The 14813-nt window shown below is 41.8% G+C and overlaps 1 protein-coding gene across 3 annotated transcripts in view; it reads right to left on the bottom strand.

Moving 5' to 3' along the window:
• LOC120319585 (WD repeat- and FYVE domain-containing protein 4-like) overlaps nucleotides 1–14813 on the bottom strand; it is a 91079-nt gene that overhangs the window by 20627 nt on the left and 55639 nt on the right. For 2 of the 3 annotated variants that reach the window (XM_039368598.1, XM_039368596.1), the window contains exons 40-47: nucleotides 11924–12001; nucleotides 10448–10651; nucleotides 9347–9398; nucleotides 8867–9018; nucleotides 8304–8452; nucleotides 7733–7856; nucleotides 6739–6824; nucleotides 5624–5674 (exon numbers count right to left, since the gene is read on the bottom strand). In XM_039368598.1, the coding sequence (XP_039224532.1) occupies nucleotides 5624–5674; nucleotides 6739–6824; nucleotides 7733–7856; nucleotides 8304–8452; nucleotides 8867–9018; nucleotides 9347–9398; nucleotides 10448–10651; nucleotides 11924–12001 (896 nt within the window). Of the gene's footprint in view, nucleotides 1–23; nucleotides 75–5623; nucleotides 5675–6738; nucleotides 6825–7732; nucleotides 7857–8303; nucleotides 8453–8866; nucleotides 9019–9346; nucleotides 9399–10447; nucleotides 10652–11923; nucleotides 12002–14813 lie in introns of those variants that run through there. The other variant, XM_039368599.1, reaches the window with a different exon arrangement.

Genomic DNA, 14813 nt, shown 5'->3' with positions numbered 1-14813 from the left:
TACCATTAAAGCTAAATACTCTTAAAGAACTTAAAGTAAGTACATATTTCCTTCAATCTTCATAATCTTCTCTCCTATCCAAAAAGAAAAAAAAAAAAAACAAAAACTTAAAAAACCTATAAGTCCTAAACAAATCTAAGCACATTTAATTAAACAAATTATTTTGTCTTAAAAATATTAATAATAATATTTAAAAACTAAAAACACTTTTAAATCCTAAACAAATCTAAATACAATCATCACTCTATATAAACTCCCTCCAAAACCACAAATTTTTAAAATTTAAAACATTAGAATCCACTCACTAAAATAAGCAAATTATAATCCCTTCAAAACACAAATTTAAACAATATTATCATTAAAGGTTCAAAACTTAAAACAACAAAGTTAATAAACACATTAAACATTTCAATCTTCACCAATAACTAATTCCATCCGTAAAAAACTACATCCTTATCAATCTCAATTATATTAGTATTATTAATTATTCACATTCCAGTTTTTTCCATTCTCCATTCTTCCATTCTTCCATTTCCCTTCTCCATTCTTGTATCAAACTCGTAAGAAATGCTGCAAGTTCTGCCTTAGGAGACTGCTCCAAAATTCCTGAATCTCCCATCGACTCCGAAGCCAATAAGGGTTCCTTAAATTCCTCCTTGTATTGATCTTTACAATTGTAAGTTGTACAAGTTATCCTCTGCCCATTCCTCTCTTGTTGATGCCCCTCAGACTGAGATTTCCCAGTTTCCATTTCAGGCAACAATTCCACCCTTAAAGATTGCTCCAAAGACTTTGTAGGTCTAACATCTCCCAGAGATTCAGAAACCACTAAATATGAAACTTCCTTAACCTTCTTCTGTTGCTGCTTTTCTTTGGGATTATATACTGCACAAGTTGTCTTCTGCTCCTCAACCTGGACTTGTTGAGGCCTCTCACACAAAGATTCTCCAGTTTTCATAAATATAGGCTCTTCAAACTGTGATTCTACATTCTTTTCTTCCAAAGCTTTAAACTTAATTGATGGCGATGCACATACCCCCAGGACCGAAGTATAAAAATCTTTTGCTTGAGAAACAGTATTAAGTCTATAACATGTCCCCAGGTAATTCACCACCATTCCAATCGGAACATCCCATCTGAATGAAATTTTTCTCTTTTTAAGTTCATTTGCTAAAAAAGCAAACTCCTTTCTTCTTCTTAAAATTTTAGATGGGATCTCTTTAAAAATTATAACATCTTGTGAAGCAATTTGAAATCTCTTCTTATAATAGGCTTGCACAATTTCATTGCGTAAAGATCTTTTACCAAAGTAAATTACCACATCTCTTGGCAGATTCTTCTGTGCTGCCACCACAGAGTTAACCCTAAATAATTTTTCAATTTCATTAAGTATTCCCTCTTTTTCTTTATTCAAAATCAATGCAAAGTCCTTTGCAACCATCTCCTTCAGATCTCCTTGCAAAGACTCTCCCAGGCCTCTAATTCTTAAGGCATATTCCATTTGTCCATATTGAAGCATAAGAATCTCATTTTCCATTTCTTTTTCCATACTTTCAATTTTCCCCTCCATTATGTCCACTTTTTCAGCTACCTCTTCCACATGGGAGTTCACCTTTTCAAGAACAGAAGCAACACCTTCTAAAGCCAAAACAAAATCTTGTCTCAAGATCTTATTGTTTTCCTCTAAAATCTTTTTCATTTCTGCCCTAATTTGAATTATAACATCTCCCATCATGTCTTGCAAGTCCTTCATAGTTATTAGCTGACCCCCAGAAGAGGGTGAAACTGTTGATTTAGAAGCTGTAGAAATCCCTGGACGCTTTGGAGCCATCTTAAAGAAAAACCTTTAGTCCTTCTTAAGAAATTATAAAAATTCCTTCAAAAATCATAACTCCCTCCAAAGAAGGTCATTATAATAAAAAGAAAAAAGGGAAAAAAAGGAAGAGAAAAAGAATTAAAAAAAAGTTTTACTCCTTCTTAAAAATTACAAAAAATTAAACAGAAAAAAAGTCCTTCAAAAAAGGGTCATTACAATAAAAAAAAAGGGAGTTCAAAGGAAAAAAAAAGGGAGAAGAAAAAAAAAATAATAATTAAATAAAAAAAGTCCGTTCCAAAAAAAATACTTAGAGATACCAAAAACAACCATTCCAATCATAAGGAAATAAAAAGAGAAAGGGAAAGGAAAGAAAGAAAAACACCAAAAAGCCTGCCGGTCAGCATTCTAACTTCCAGAAAAAAAAAACACCGAGGAGTTTGCCGATCGCCATTTTACTTTCCCTTTCAACAAAGAAAAAAAATAAAAAGAGAGAATAAAAATAGAAACAAATCTTAAAACTTAAAATCCAAATAAGTCAAAGAAAGCAAAAACTAAATCCTCTACTCAGCTCTGTCCATTTAAAAAAAAAAACTCACCAGTTCTCTTTAAGCACGGAGGTGTTTGCAGCGGCTCGTTTTGTCCCTGAGGACAAAAACAGCTGGGAAGCGGAGACAAGTCTGAACTCCGTGGGAGCACTCCTTTCACCCCCCCAAAAAAAAAAACTTGGGGGGTGCGAAAGAGGCTCTACCACTATTCAGACACTCTCTACCCCCCCCCTTTGCCCGGGAGGGGGATTTTGAACCGCTGAACAGCTGGTGTCTGCTGTTCATAGCGGTTCTTACACTTACCCAGGAGGACGGCTACAAAGTAGCCGCCATCACGCACGCAAAATCCACCGGAAGTCGCTCCTTTCAAAATTCTTTAGATATTTGGCCTAAGAAAAAATCTCTAACTGCATTTTGAATTTTACAGTATTTTGGTAGCCCTTTGATTGTGAACCTTTAACACCATATCAATTGTTGAAATTTCCTGGGTGTGGACCTATTCCTTTTCTTGCCTCGCTTGTAAGAGTTAATGCTGGCAACCTTGGTAATTGCATACGGAAATTACTATTTTAAATTGTCCTATTTTATGCCTCAGCTCAACCCATAATGGAGTTTTGCAGTTTCTCTGTATCTCAGAGTGTCAGATGAATTAGTACACTGAGAATTTCAAAATGAGTTGCTTCTCTAGCGTTTAAACACAACGTTGGCCAGGACACAAAGCCTTCAGAAAATTCAAAGGATGCATCATTGCAAGCAGAAGAAAAGAGGTTTACAGCCTGGGGCCACAGACGGCATTCAGGTTATGAAGATGGATAAGGGATGCCTCGATCATTTGCAATCCGGAGTCACAAGACTTTGCTGTGCATGCAGAAGGGGACTCTGCAACTCAGGCTATGGAGATACGTTGCACATTTGTTATGTTACCAGTTGTGAGGGTCTTTGGATTACGCTGCCACTATCACATACTGGGCGGCCCCTATTGTCAGTCCCCCTAGGTACACCAGACCAGGAAAACAACTCCACAAGAAGGCTAAAACTACATTTGGAGGTTGGCCATAATAACAGAATGTGGAAAACCTGGTTGTGCTGTTTTTCTCCTCCTTGCAGTTCAATGAATTCACGACATGTCTTTGTGGGAGCTGCTTCCAAGTGTTGTCATGATGTTCGGGACTTGAAAAAGTTTCAGCCCCTTTTGCCTCGGCTCTAGCATATTTCCATCCAGGTCATCCCTAATCTCTGCTTCTGTTGAGCCATTTCACACAGACCTAGCGTTTATTGTGTACCCACAAAACTCTTATCTGAAAGCGACCATGTGCCAGCACTCGGATGTCTAGCATTTAGTCCTTGTGTGCTATCTCGTGTGCATATGAGAACTAGTCAAAAGAACATCATGGATTATCGATATGGACATGCATGATCCCGAGTCACATTTATGCAGGACATTTGACCGTCTTCTATAAAAACCAAGCTGCTTCCCTACAGAATTTCCTCTCAAAGGAGCAGCCAAGGAGTTCCAAAACACATGAGGCACTCCTTCCTCACACACCAGGGATGCTGCTTTCGACATGAGGTTTCTGGGCCAAAAGAAAATGTTGGGCCTAGGGCAAAAATTGGAATGTAATTATCATAAGTCATTCAAGGAGCAATGAACCTCTGTGCTATGATGAACATATAGTTTCCCAAAACCATTTTAAGAGGCAAACATAAATTAAATCTACAGCCAATAATTTTGCAAATTTGTCTGCTAACTAGTGCAAATACAGGGATCACATTATCTCTGTACTGTTAATTTAAGATACTAGCCCTGAAAGTCCTAAATGGCTTAGTTAGGGTCTCCAGTTTTAAACCTAGCTAGTTGTTAAGATTGGCAGGAAGCCCACCTCTTCAGAAGCCCACCTCTCCAGCCAGGTCTTTTCCTGAGCTTCTCCAAGGCTTTTCCTCCCCTACGTCCTCCAAGCCTCTGACGTTTGCCTGGGAAATGGCTTCAGTATTAATACAATGCTTCTACTTCTTAACATGCATCCTACTTTCTATGTTCTGTTTAAGTGTTTTGAGTTGGAAAGCAAATGCAGACTATGTACCTGATAGATTAGATGAGATTAGATGAAGGGAAGGGAAAGGAAGGGGAAAAAACCCTGAAGTGAACCATACACTTTGAATCCAAAAAATGTTTCTAGAGACATCTACGAAAGCCCAGGTTTCTAAGAATAAAACAAAACAGCATGAATCAGCTGTTCTTGAGAGCTAAATCCAGAGGCTTCCCGGTCAGAGGCACACAAAATAGCTGAAATTAAGGCAGAGCCTGAAGCGCAAATGATGCCTGGCGTTACAGGATTTAGAAGAGGGATGTAGTAAATGATCCTGACGTATCTGCGTCCATCAAAGGCTGATTTAAGAAATGAACAAAACTGTAAATGTGGTAATTCTGTTCATTGAACTTTCTTCTTGGAATACCCATATATTTCTGTTACTGTAATACTGTGTTTAGCATTTACTAAAAAAATAAAAATAAAAAAGGAGAAATGTAATCAGCTCCAACAGAAACTGTTAATGTTCTCTGTCTTCTGCAGGACTGCTATACGAGCCTCTAAAGGTCAATACGGCAGAAATCTTCTTTGTTTGGAAAGAAATATGCTTTGCTTCTTTCTTTAAACACTTTCATGTGCTCCGTGCTCATTCTGTTCCTCCGTTAACTGGAAATCCCTTCATTTGTTATTTAAGTGTTATGTTAATATGTCCAAATAGTAAACGAGCGTGGAAGAACAAGATCTGAACTCTGACGTCATGCTAGCCTCTGAGAATGCAAATCCATTTACTTTATACCTGAATGTGTACAGGTAGTCCTCAACTTACGACTGTTTATTTAAAAATGATTTAGAGTTACAGCAGCCTGGGAAAAAATGACTTTCCTGTCCTCAAAGTTATAACTGTTGCTCTACCTCCACCCCATCCCCGGCGCCCCGTGATCACAATTCAGGCAGGTGGCAACTGGCTCACATTTACAACGGTTGTGTCTTGCAGTCACCTGATCACAACTTGTGACCTTTCAGCTGGCTTCCAACAAGCAAAGTCAATTGGGGAAGCCAGATTCACTTAATGATCATGTGACTCACTTAACAGCTGCAGTAAAAATGATTGCTAGAGAAAGAACCATCTGTCCCCCAAAGCTGAAATTCAGTGTTTCTAAGGCAAATGTCAGGAAAGGGCTAATACAAAAAACTACAACATTTAATTGGTCCTATATTAGGATATGCAAATATACCTTTTATGAGTAGACTCATCTGTGGTGCCTTTTGATTTCATTGAACAAAATCTGAGGGGGAAAAGTAGCGTTATTCCTCTGGAAGGTGAGAGCCTTAGACAATTCATTCTGAAAATTCTTGCATATTTATGATGGACATACAGCAATTACCACCCACCGACAGGATTGGAACGACTTTGTTTGGGGATCCTATTTCTAAAAAGAGCACACAAATATGCAGCCACACCTGCGCAAAAGCAAACAAGACGGGGAAAGCCTGCAGAAGGGGTCCTCCTTCATCCGCCGCATCCGGGAGTTGTCTACCTCTCATGCTTTTTATGGGGCACCCGGGGGCCTCCCTGGGGCTGCTTGCCTGGGAGACTCTCCAAAGCTGCCTAGGGTCCTCTCTGGGTCATGTGACCAGGAGAGACTTTGGAACCGAGCAATTGCCAGCATCCTCAGCTCTCCCAACAGGCACCTCTCTCGCTTGCCCAGGGATGCACGGAGGGGAAGATAGATAGATAGATAGATAGATAGATAGATAGATAGATAGATAGATAGATAGATAGATAGATAGATATAGTTATAGTTATAGTTATATTTTGCTCTTTTCTTCAAGAGTTAGTTATTTCTTAGGTCCACTTGATTTTTCGTATGGTTTTCTCATGGTTGTTCTATCATCGCTCTAACAGGGTCAGAAAGAACAATTCATCCAGCGTGCCCCGATTTTGCCTGCCAAAGGCAGGAAGCCAAGTTGTCACTCTCATTCCCACTTGACTAAGGCCAGAATGTGTTTGGGCTTAGCGATTGTCTGTTTTAATATTCTGCAGATACAAGAGAAACACAGGTTTACAAAGAAGGTCTTGGAAATCTACCTGTTACATTCATATAATTGGAACAAATAGATGACTCTGTGGGCCTCTGTAGAATGTTTGATAATGATGCGAAAACGTGCAAATGCTGGTGACACGGCAACACGTAACGTATGGTCTGTTGCACAGAACAAATGTTTCTCAAACAGCGCAAATAGCTAGGCATACTGTATGTGGAAAAGTAAGATTTCTAATGAACTCTTGAAGAAAACCCTGTGGGACCAGGCAGAAAGCAAAGCTTCTTCACAGCTGCTCAAAAGGTACCTTGTCAAGACCTTCTTCCTGTCGCTGTTGTGGAATACAAGGAACATGGAATAGCCGTTGTTTAAGAAGATCTCCAGGGCGACCTCCTGTGAAGACAAACCAAATGGGGCGTGGTCTGCTGGCAAGGGAAAGGGAAAAATGCTTCTTTCTCTAGGCGATTTCAGCTGCAATCGGCTAGCCAACCGGACTAGATCCAGGGACCTTGGGAACTCCATGCTGCTATCCCTAGAATTCATTGTCAGGGATGCAGATCAGACAGCTACAGAAAGCTTGTCCTCCAGGCATCTTCAAAAACTACTACTGAACTTTACGTTTAAGGATACAGCTAGAGAGTATATATATGAATGACTTAGAGAATTGTTTCCCGGACTTAGCCGCTGTTTTTTTGGAGCATGGCCTCTGGCAGGACCCGCCGAAAGGTTCAGAACTCCCAACCCAGAACCCTGCTCCGGGTCCACAGCACAGCCGCTCGTGCAGTCGGTCAATTGTCCTGAAGCTGAAAACCTTATGAGGTTTCCAAGAGCTCTGCTGGAAGAACAATTGTTTTTGTTCAGCTTGCTCATCTATGCAATTCCAGTTCTGCGATTGCTTAAAGCATCCCACTGACAGGAAGACTCAGGCTTGGAAGAAATGTCAAAATCAGAAACCACTTCATTTAACCTGGCAAAACCCAGGCAGTTTTTTTTCTAAAAAAATTATACTTGGTTAACTTCACTGGTTTATTGTTGCTATTATTCTTGCTCTGTCCCTGATCAAGTTGAGGATTTAGAGCACATTCAAGTCAAATGTAGATATGGAATTCATTCAAATATTTTCAGAATCATCCTGGCTTTTTCTGCCATCCAATGAAGCATTTAACAGTTTGTGCATTTATATAATAGTTGATGATTTCTTTCACTCTAACCTACTGAGTATCTATCCAAGACTTTGTTTGTCTTCCTTAGGTGTCCTCTCCTCAAAGGAAAGTCTAGGTGCACAGCCAGCTGGTTCTTACCTGCAGAAGGAAACGCATTGGCCGGATCTCCCGAATGTCACCGTAGGAATGGCAGGAACACGTGGGCTCCACAGCCATGGCCTCCGTTGAGCGGCACAAGTTGTAAAGGAATGGCTCACTGATGCTAGAAACAAACATAGGAAGTGTGCATTAAACAACCATTGCATCATTCATTGGACTCTGCTAGTGGCAAGCAAGGCGGTTGTCCTCTTCTGCCTTGCCCTAAAACCTGCAGATGACAACTTGTTCCAGGCCCGTCAATCTGAGTCAGAAAATAAGACCAGCTCCTGCCCTATAAACAGGAAGCCATTTGGCTTCTTTCCTCAGCACCTTCTTTGCTCCCCTAAAGAGGAGCCCTTTTTCCAAAGCCTCAGCCAGCCCGAACCCTTTGGGACCATGGAGTCTGAGACCCGCGGGGGGGGGGTCTGGATGGAGGGCAGCATCTCCTTTCCCTCTCTGGATGTAAAGCCATCTCTCCGGGAAACATGGTAGCAAGGTGAGAGACAGGGCATGTTTTGACCAGCAATAGCCCGTTTAACCCCAGGTGCCGCTCAGGTAGGGAACCACTCACCAGGACAAGCAGTGGCGCGTGCAATAAACATCCCCCAGGTGGGACAGAGTAAAATGCTTGCAGAGGTAGAAATGGTCCCGGCCAAAGAGAACCGCCCCTTCCAACGCTACGTGTCCGTCAACTATCACCACAGACAGCCGGCAGGTAATCTTAAACAGGGAAGATGGCAATGCATGTAAACTGCGTGGCCCTGCTAACTTTTTCTGCCCTGTTAATATTTTACAAATAAAAAATTAAGAATCATTGACTGAGCAACACTTGCTTCTAAATGCCCTTCCATCCGTAATGTAGACTTATTCATACTAAAATAATTGTTAGTCACTTGAGAAATTAATTAATCCTAACCATAAAAAGCTTCAAAAAGGGGCCGTAGTGAGTGGGTGAAAATAGCCCTGCTTTTCTGATGAAGAGTTTGCCTCCTGATTGGAAAGGGGGGCGCCTCCCCCCCCTTTGGCCTTGCCCATTCATTTCGCAACAGGAGAGGAAGAACGTGGAAGCGGCTGAAATTTGGGGAGAGCACCGGTCAGCCCTTCCCACGTGCTCCAGACTTGCTGTGATTGTACCTTTTCATCTTGTACTAATTCCTGGAGGATGATTTTCCTTTCCACACAGACTTCCATGAACTCCTCCGAATGGAGATGTTCATGCAGGGCAGGAAAAAATGTCAGCTGATCCCGACCTGCTTCTGCTTCTCTGCTCAGGGCTGGTCGTTCACCTGCGTTAAAATAAAAGGCAGAAACTGTGCAGCACCTTAATAGCTTTCCATAGCACTGTGGAACAAGAAGATCCTTCTATGAGACGCTCTGTTCTTTAACTGAAAATCTAATCTTTGCTTTTATCACATACTGTAGCTTAGGAACGCGATATGATTTTTTTTTAAAAAAAGCGTGTGCTGCCTGCTCTTACAAAGCACGTCAGCAGGCGGCGGGAAGGGTTAGGGTTGGAAATATTGGCTTTAGCAAAGGCTGCCAGGCCTCTGTGTGGTCCCTGCAGTCAGGCCGGCATGTTCTGTGCCATCACGGCACCTCAGCTGGGAAGATTACCTTGATCTGCCACAAGAGCTGGAGGGGAGGCCGCCTTCCGTGTCTGGGGAGCCTGGAAAGAGGAAAGGTTTGAGCTGCAGGGAAGGCCCTGAAGACGGAGCCAGGCCGCTTCTGCACAGGGACTGACTCCTGGAGGCGCCTAGAACCAGAAGCAACAGCTTACTGTAGACTTATGCACCGCTTTCACAGCCCTTTCTGCAGCCCTCTCTCTAAGCCGCTTACAGAGTCAGTCTATTGCCCCTCCCCCCTCCAACAATCTGGCTCCTCATTTACCCAGCTGGTAAATGGATGGAAGGCTGAATCGACTGTGGTGGCGCAGTGGTTAGAATGCAGGACTGCAGGCTCCTTCTGCTGACTGCCGTCTGCCAGCAGTTTGGCAGTTCGATTCTCACCAGCCCAAGGTTGACTCAGCCTTCCATCCTTCCGAGATGGGTAAAATGAGGACCCAGGTTGTTGAGGGGGGGCAACAGGCTGGAGAGGGCTGTATATAAATCTAAGTGCTATGGCTACGGCTATTGAGCTGGTCAGGATCGAATTCCTGGCTATGGGCAGAGTTTGCCTGCAATCCTTCACTCTAACCACTGTACCAGCCCATCAGCTTATTTCCTTCATGCAGTTATCTAAGAGTCACCTGCCACGCCACCTCAGCCGGCGGCGGGAGGGAATCCTGTTTCCCACTCTTTTCTTGCTCGTAATCGCTCTGCATCGCAAGCTCGGCTTCACTGGCCCGTTTTCTGGTTTTGTGGCCTGAAATCCCCCAGTGTCACCCTAGGACTTTGCATGGCAAGCCAGGAACTGAAATAACCTCTTCAGCCTTATCAACAGCTAGCAAACCTCCCAGCCTGCCAGCTCAGAGGGCTAAACTGCAGACTTTGAGCGTGCCTCTTTTATAACACAAAGCAGCCTCTTTTTTTTCTTCTTTTCCTTTCCTGGCTGGCACCAGGGGCACAGTAAGGCAGAATTTAATTTTTTTTAAGTTTTCAACTGCAATTAATGTAATTCAGCGATCCGTCATTCGGGGAAGTCTCGGTTGATGAGACAACCCTGGGCAAGAGGGGACTGGAGCCTGTTTTCTCGTCTCCTGCCCTGAAAGCAGGTTACCTTGTCTTGCAGTGGTTCCGCTGGATCGTGGGCGACTTTGAACTGGATCCTCTTCCTCATCCGAGCAGGACCTTCGTAGGCATCCAGGACCCACCTTGCAACTGGAGAAGCTACTGCAGAGCCCCACGGGCCCCCCTTCCTAAAAAGTCGATCTTCAAGCTCAGTCCAGGCTTTGGCAGACTTAGAGTGCATGCACAGCAATCTCTGCAGGAAAGAGAGAATCCCTAAGAGCAAAGTCTTCTTCTCTGCTCCTACTCTTACCCAGCTGCTGCATCTGTGCCTTGAAAAGGAAAGCAGAATAATAATAATAATAATAATAATAACTCAGTTACCTGCAGAAGCTCCAGGTGGTGCCCTGGTATCCCTCCTCCTCCACTTATGCTCCACAGAAGGCAGGTTGGGATGAGACGAAACTCTCCCCGGTAGCTGAGGAGGGACTTGCACACTCGCTCTATCCCCAGAGCTCCACCTATTGTGGAGTTCTTTATGCGAGAACTGATCATTTCTTTGGGACCAAGGGAGGCACAGGGCTTTTGAAGGATTATCAGGACTCATAAACTACCCTTGATTTAATTTAAATGCAATCAAAATGAAATAAATTGAAGGTAGTAAAGAGGGCTGCATTTAGTACTTTGCTCTAAAATGTCACATAGGCAGAATGGGACATCTTGTGAGTCAAATCCTCTTAGCTCACTCAGTGAGCAGTGATGAAGTATTTTTTCCTGTAATTGCTTTCAGAGCAATAACTCCCATCAATTCACTATATTTTAAGCAGATAAATATCAAATCTCCTGCTAGAAATGAATTCAGGTAGTGACTACTACTATATCACTGATATACGAGCGTCACGGAGAAGTAAATGCAGATATTAATACATTTGGGGCCCCAAAGCTTTGCAGGAAAATAAAATTAAAATGGTATTTTGTAACAGAGAGGGATCTGAATGGGAAGAAAGCCAAAGAAGCACAAATGAATCTGGAATAGATCACCGGATCAGTGATTGGCCGAAACCTTGAACAGAAGGATCTGCTGTTAGGAGGCAATATGCACAGCAAAAGGTTCTGCTTCATCCCCAAAGGAGTAAACATGAGTCCCAAAGGAGTAAACATGAGTTAAGAAAGTGAAAGTGAAACAAAGACACTCAAAATAAAGAGAAACCCCCTGCTTGGATAATGTTTACTTAAAAAAAAAAAAACAGAAAGAGAATAAGGATTCAAGGGAATTTGACGCATAACAACTCCACTGGATGGACATCATGATTTTAGAACTATGGTTCGTTTCTCAATCTTACTATTTTCTTTCTTTCTCCATTTTTACTAATGTAAACTTCTCAGAGTCTCCTGATGGTTGCAGTATGTGATCAATGTAATCAATCAGCCAATCAATCAATAGAACCATCCCCTCTCCTTCCCTGGAGGCATCCAACCCTATTTTGTTTTTCCTGCCAGGGAAAAACAAGACTTTATAGATCCTTACCTCAACGTGATCCTTGCACAAAGCTGCATAGAGTTCTTGGCCAGTTCTCCTGCATTTTTCTAAATATGATGTAAAATCCTGATTTAAAACAAAAATTATTAATAAACTGATGTCTGTAACAAAACATTTGTGCTTCACATTTGATGAGTAAATCTTAAATGAGTTTTAAAATTGTGCTAGGAAGTCTTTAAGTGAGAATCTCGCAGTCTTTTCTGTCATGGACCAACCTTTTTAAGGTCCCCTTGATAAACTGGGAAAACCAGACATTTAAAAACAGGGTGTGTTTGTGTGTGTGTATGTGTGCATGTGTGCACTTCCAAAAGAGTGATGGCACAGATAGAAAAGAAAAGAGATCAAAGAAGGGGGGGATAAAGAAAATTAAAGGTAGAGAATGAAAAAAGGAAGAAAGGAAGAAAGAAAAAGAATAACCGGGTAACAGAGTTGGAAGGGACTTGGGAGACCTTCTAGTCCTGCTCAAGTAGGAGACCCTCTGCTATTCCAGACAAGCAGCTGCCCGCTCTTTTCTGGATGGAGCACCCATGGCCTTCAAGATCCGTGCCAGGATGTAATAAAGCAACCGGTATAGTACTCTGGCTTCCAAGATTTGCAGCAGAAGGAACAAATTTTCTCCTCTTGATGAAGAAACGAAAATACAATAATATCCCTAGTGTTATTAGTGGTACTCTATGATCTGATCTCAGTTTTGGCCATGCAGACAGAAAAGCTCTTCCTGCATCGACAGAAATCACCCAGATTTACCAGCAAATCAGCAGTTTTAAAGAAATGTCATTTCTAGTCTAGCTGTGAACTAGATATCAAAAAAAAGACATTCATGCTGCAGTGGGGAAAAAGTTAATATACATCATTAAAAGCAAATTCTCTGGTTGCACTGAAAGAAAAAAAAGGGTTGCCATGAGCAGTTCTGAAATGAATATCAGATTCAAAAGTCCCCCTGTGTATTTAATGGCATGCTAATTTACATTTTAATTACTTCCTAAGAAATCAAAGCATTTGTTGACAGTGGAACATAATGTCAGCTTCACAGAGCACTGTCGGTAGATGCTTAATGAATTTAATTAGATAATCAGTGATGTTATCTTTCTATTATGAAGATAAAGATGTTACACAAATGATTAGCAGAAATATAATTAATTATAAATTTGCTTGTTTGGTCTCTTGAAATCGAAATAATATACATGGCATTATGATAAGAGACTTGAAGAGACCCTGACATTGTGCACTTCACAGGCTGATGAAACCCCAGCTGTGAAAAGGATTGCAGGCAAAACTCACATCCGGACTGGTGACCTGCTAGCACAGCCACTGGACGTTCTGGTGAGCTCAGAACAATTGACTTCTAGCAAACATGTCTTGGAGGGCCCTGCATATATCGCAGTAACATTATATGCTTCCTTTGAAACAAAGTACACAAGGGGACACGGACATCATATTTTGGCCAAGCCAAACAGAATAAATGAGTTGCAGGTAGAGGTGAATATGGGTTGCGCTGCCTCAACTTCCTTTCATTTATCTGGGTGGGCAAAGGGAGCTTGCCTGAGTATGACATTCAGACAGCCTTTCCCTAATTACAGCCATTGTGTTAAAAAGCAAAGGGATTGACTTAAATATTAAAAACATCTTTGCAGAAGAAAGGGTTAAAAGTTGTGATGTCTTTGGAATTCACCAAAAAATGATTAGCTACATGTACAAGAACCTCTGCTTGGATTATAAAAACAACTATTTCCCCTTTTCCTTTTGGGGAAATAATACTGTTTGTTTTTAAATTTGGACATTTTGCTTTTTGAAGTCTATGTTTCTATTTGCAAGCTGGGAGAACAACTAAGTGCTTGAGCTGTAAGAAAATGCTCGTTGTTGAGAGTTGTACTAGTGAATGAAGAAACTTTATGAAAATTTCTCCTGGTGGCAAATTATTTCCATATACTGTAGGGAGAGAGAAGTTCCGATTCAGACATGTCGGTGGAAAGGCATTTATTCTGAGAGGAAACCCTTCAGGGAAGCTTTTGGTCCAACATGAGGGAAGAGCCGAGGTGGCGCAGCAGTTAGAGTGCAGTACTGCAGGCCACTTTAGCTGACTGTGTTCAGCAGGTCAGCGGTTCAAATCTCACCGGCTCAAGGTTGACTCAGCCTTCCATCCTTCCGAAGTAGGTAAAATGAGGACCCAGATTGTTGGGGGCAATGTAAAATATATATATACATTGCTTACTGGTGTACACCGCTTAGAGAGTGCTTGCACTTAAAGCGGTATATAAGTCTCATAAATAAATAAATAAATAAATAAAGATCTATAAAGATCAGGGCACAGTCACATGTTTTGGTGAGAAAGAGACAGAGCCAAAAAGAAACCCTCCAGTTGAAAGCAGAAACAGAAATTTGATGCAGAAGACCAACCTCTCCAAGGGCAAGACTGTGTCCAGCCTCTCCAGTTGGAAAGTCAGATGTGAGGCAACATCTGCCCAGCCTCAGATTCAAACTGGTTCATTCTTTGGGGTCAGATATTTTCAAAATCTTCTAATTAAAAGATCCACATGTTGATTATAATAAAGAGTTATCTCTTTTTTAACATGATCTTATGGTACTATGGCTGACTTCCCTCTTTATATCACAAGCAGGCATCTATCTTGGTTCCCTGAGATCTATTCCAGAAGATGCCTAACACAGACACGGGTGGCAAAAAGGCACCAACTCTACTTGGGAATGTTTCTGGCAATTAGGATAGGATCAACGGTACTTGCTTAGTTGAATAAAAATGCAAGAAGACAATAAGCCTGGCCATGGATTTTGTAGCAGTGGTTCTGTATTACCACTCAGCTCCTATAAAGTTCCTCGCCCTAGTAGGTCAGCCTCTGACCTATGTCCACCCTGACACCCT

Source organism: Crotalus tigris, unplaced genomic scaffold (assembly GCF_016545835.1).
Source record: "Crotalus tigris isolate CLP2741 ecotype Arizona unplaced genomic scaffold, ASM1654583v1 scf7180000020858.209836, whole genome shotgun sequence".
Taxonomy (NCBI): domain Eukaryota; kingdom Metazoa; phylum Chordata; class Lepidosauria; order Squamata; family Viperidae; genus Crotalus; species Crotalus tigris.
This window is presented reverse-complemented; position numbering and strand designations above follow the sequence as displayed.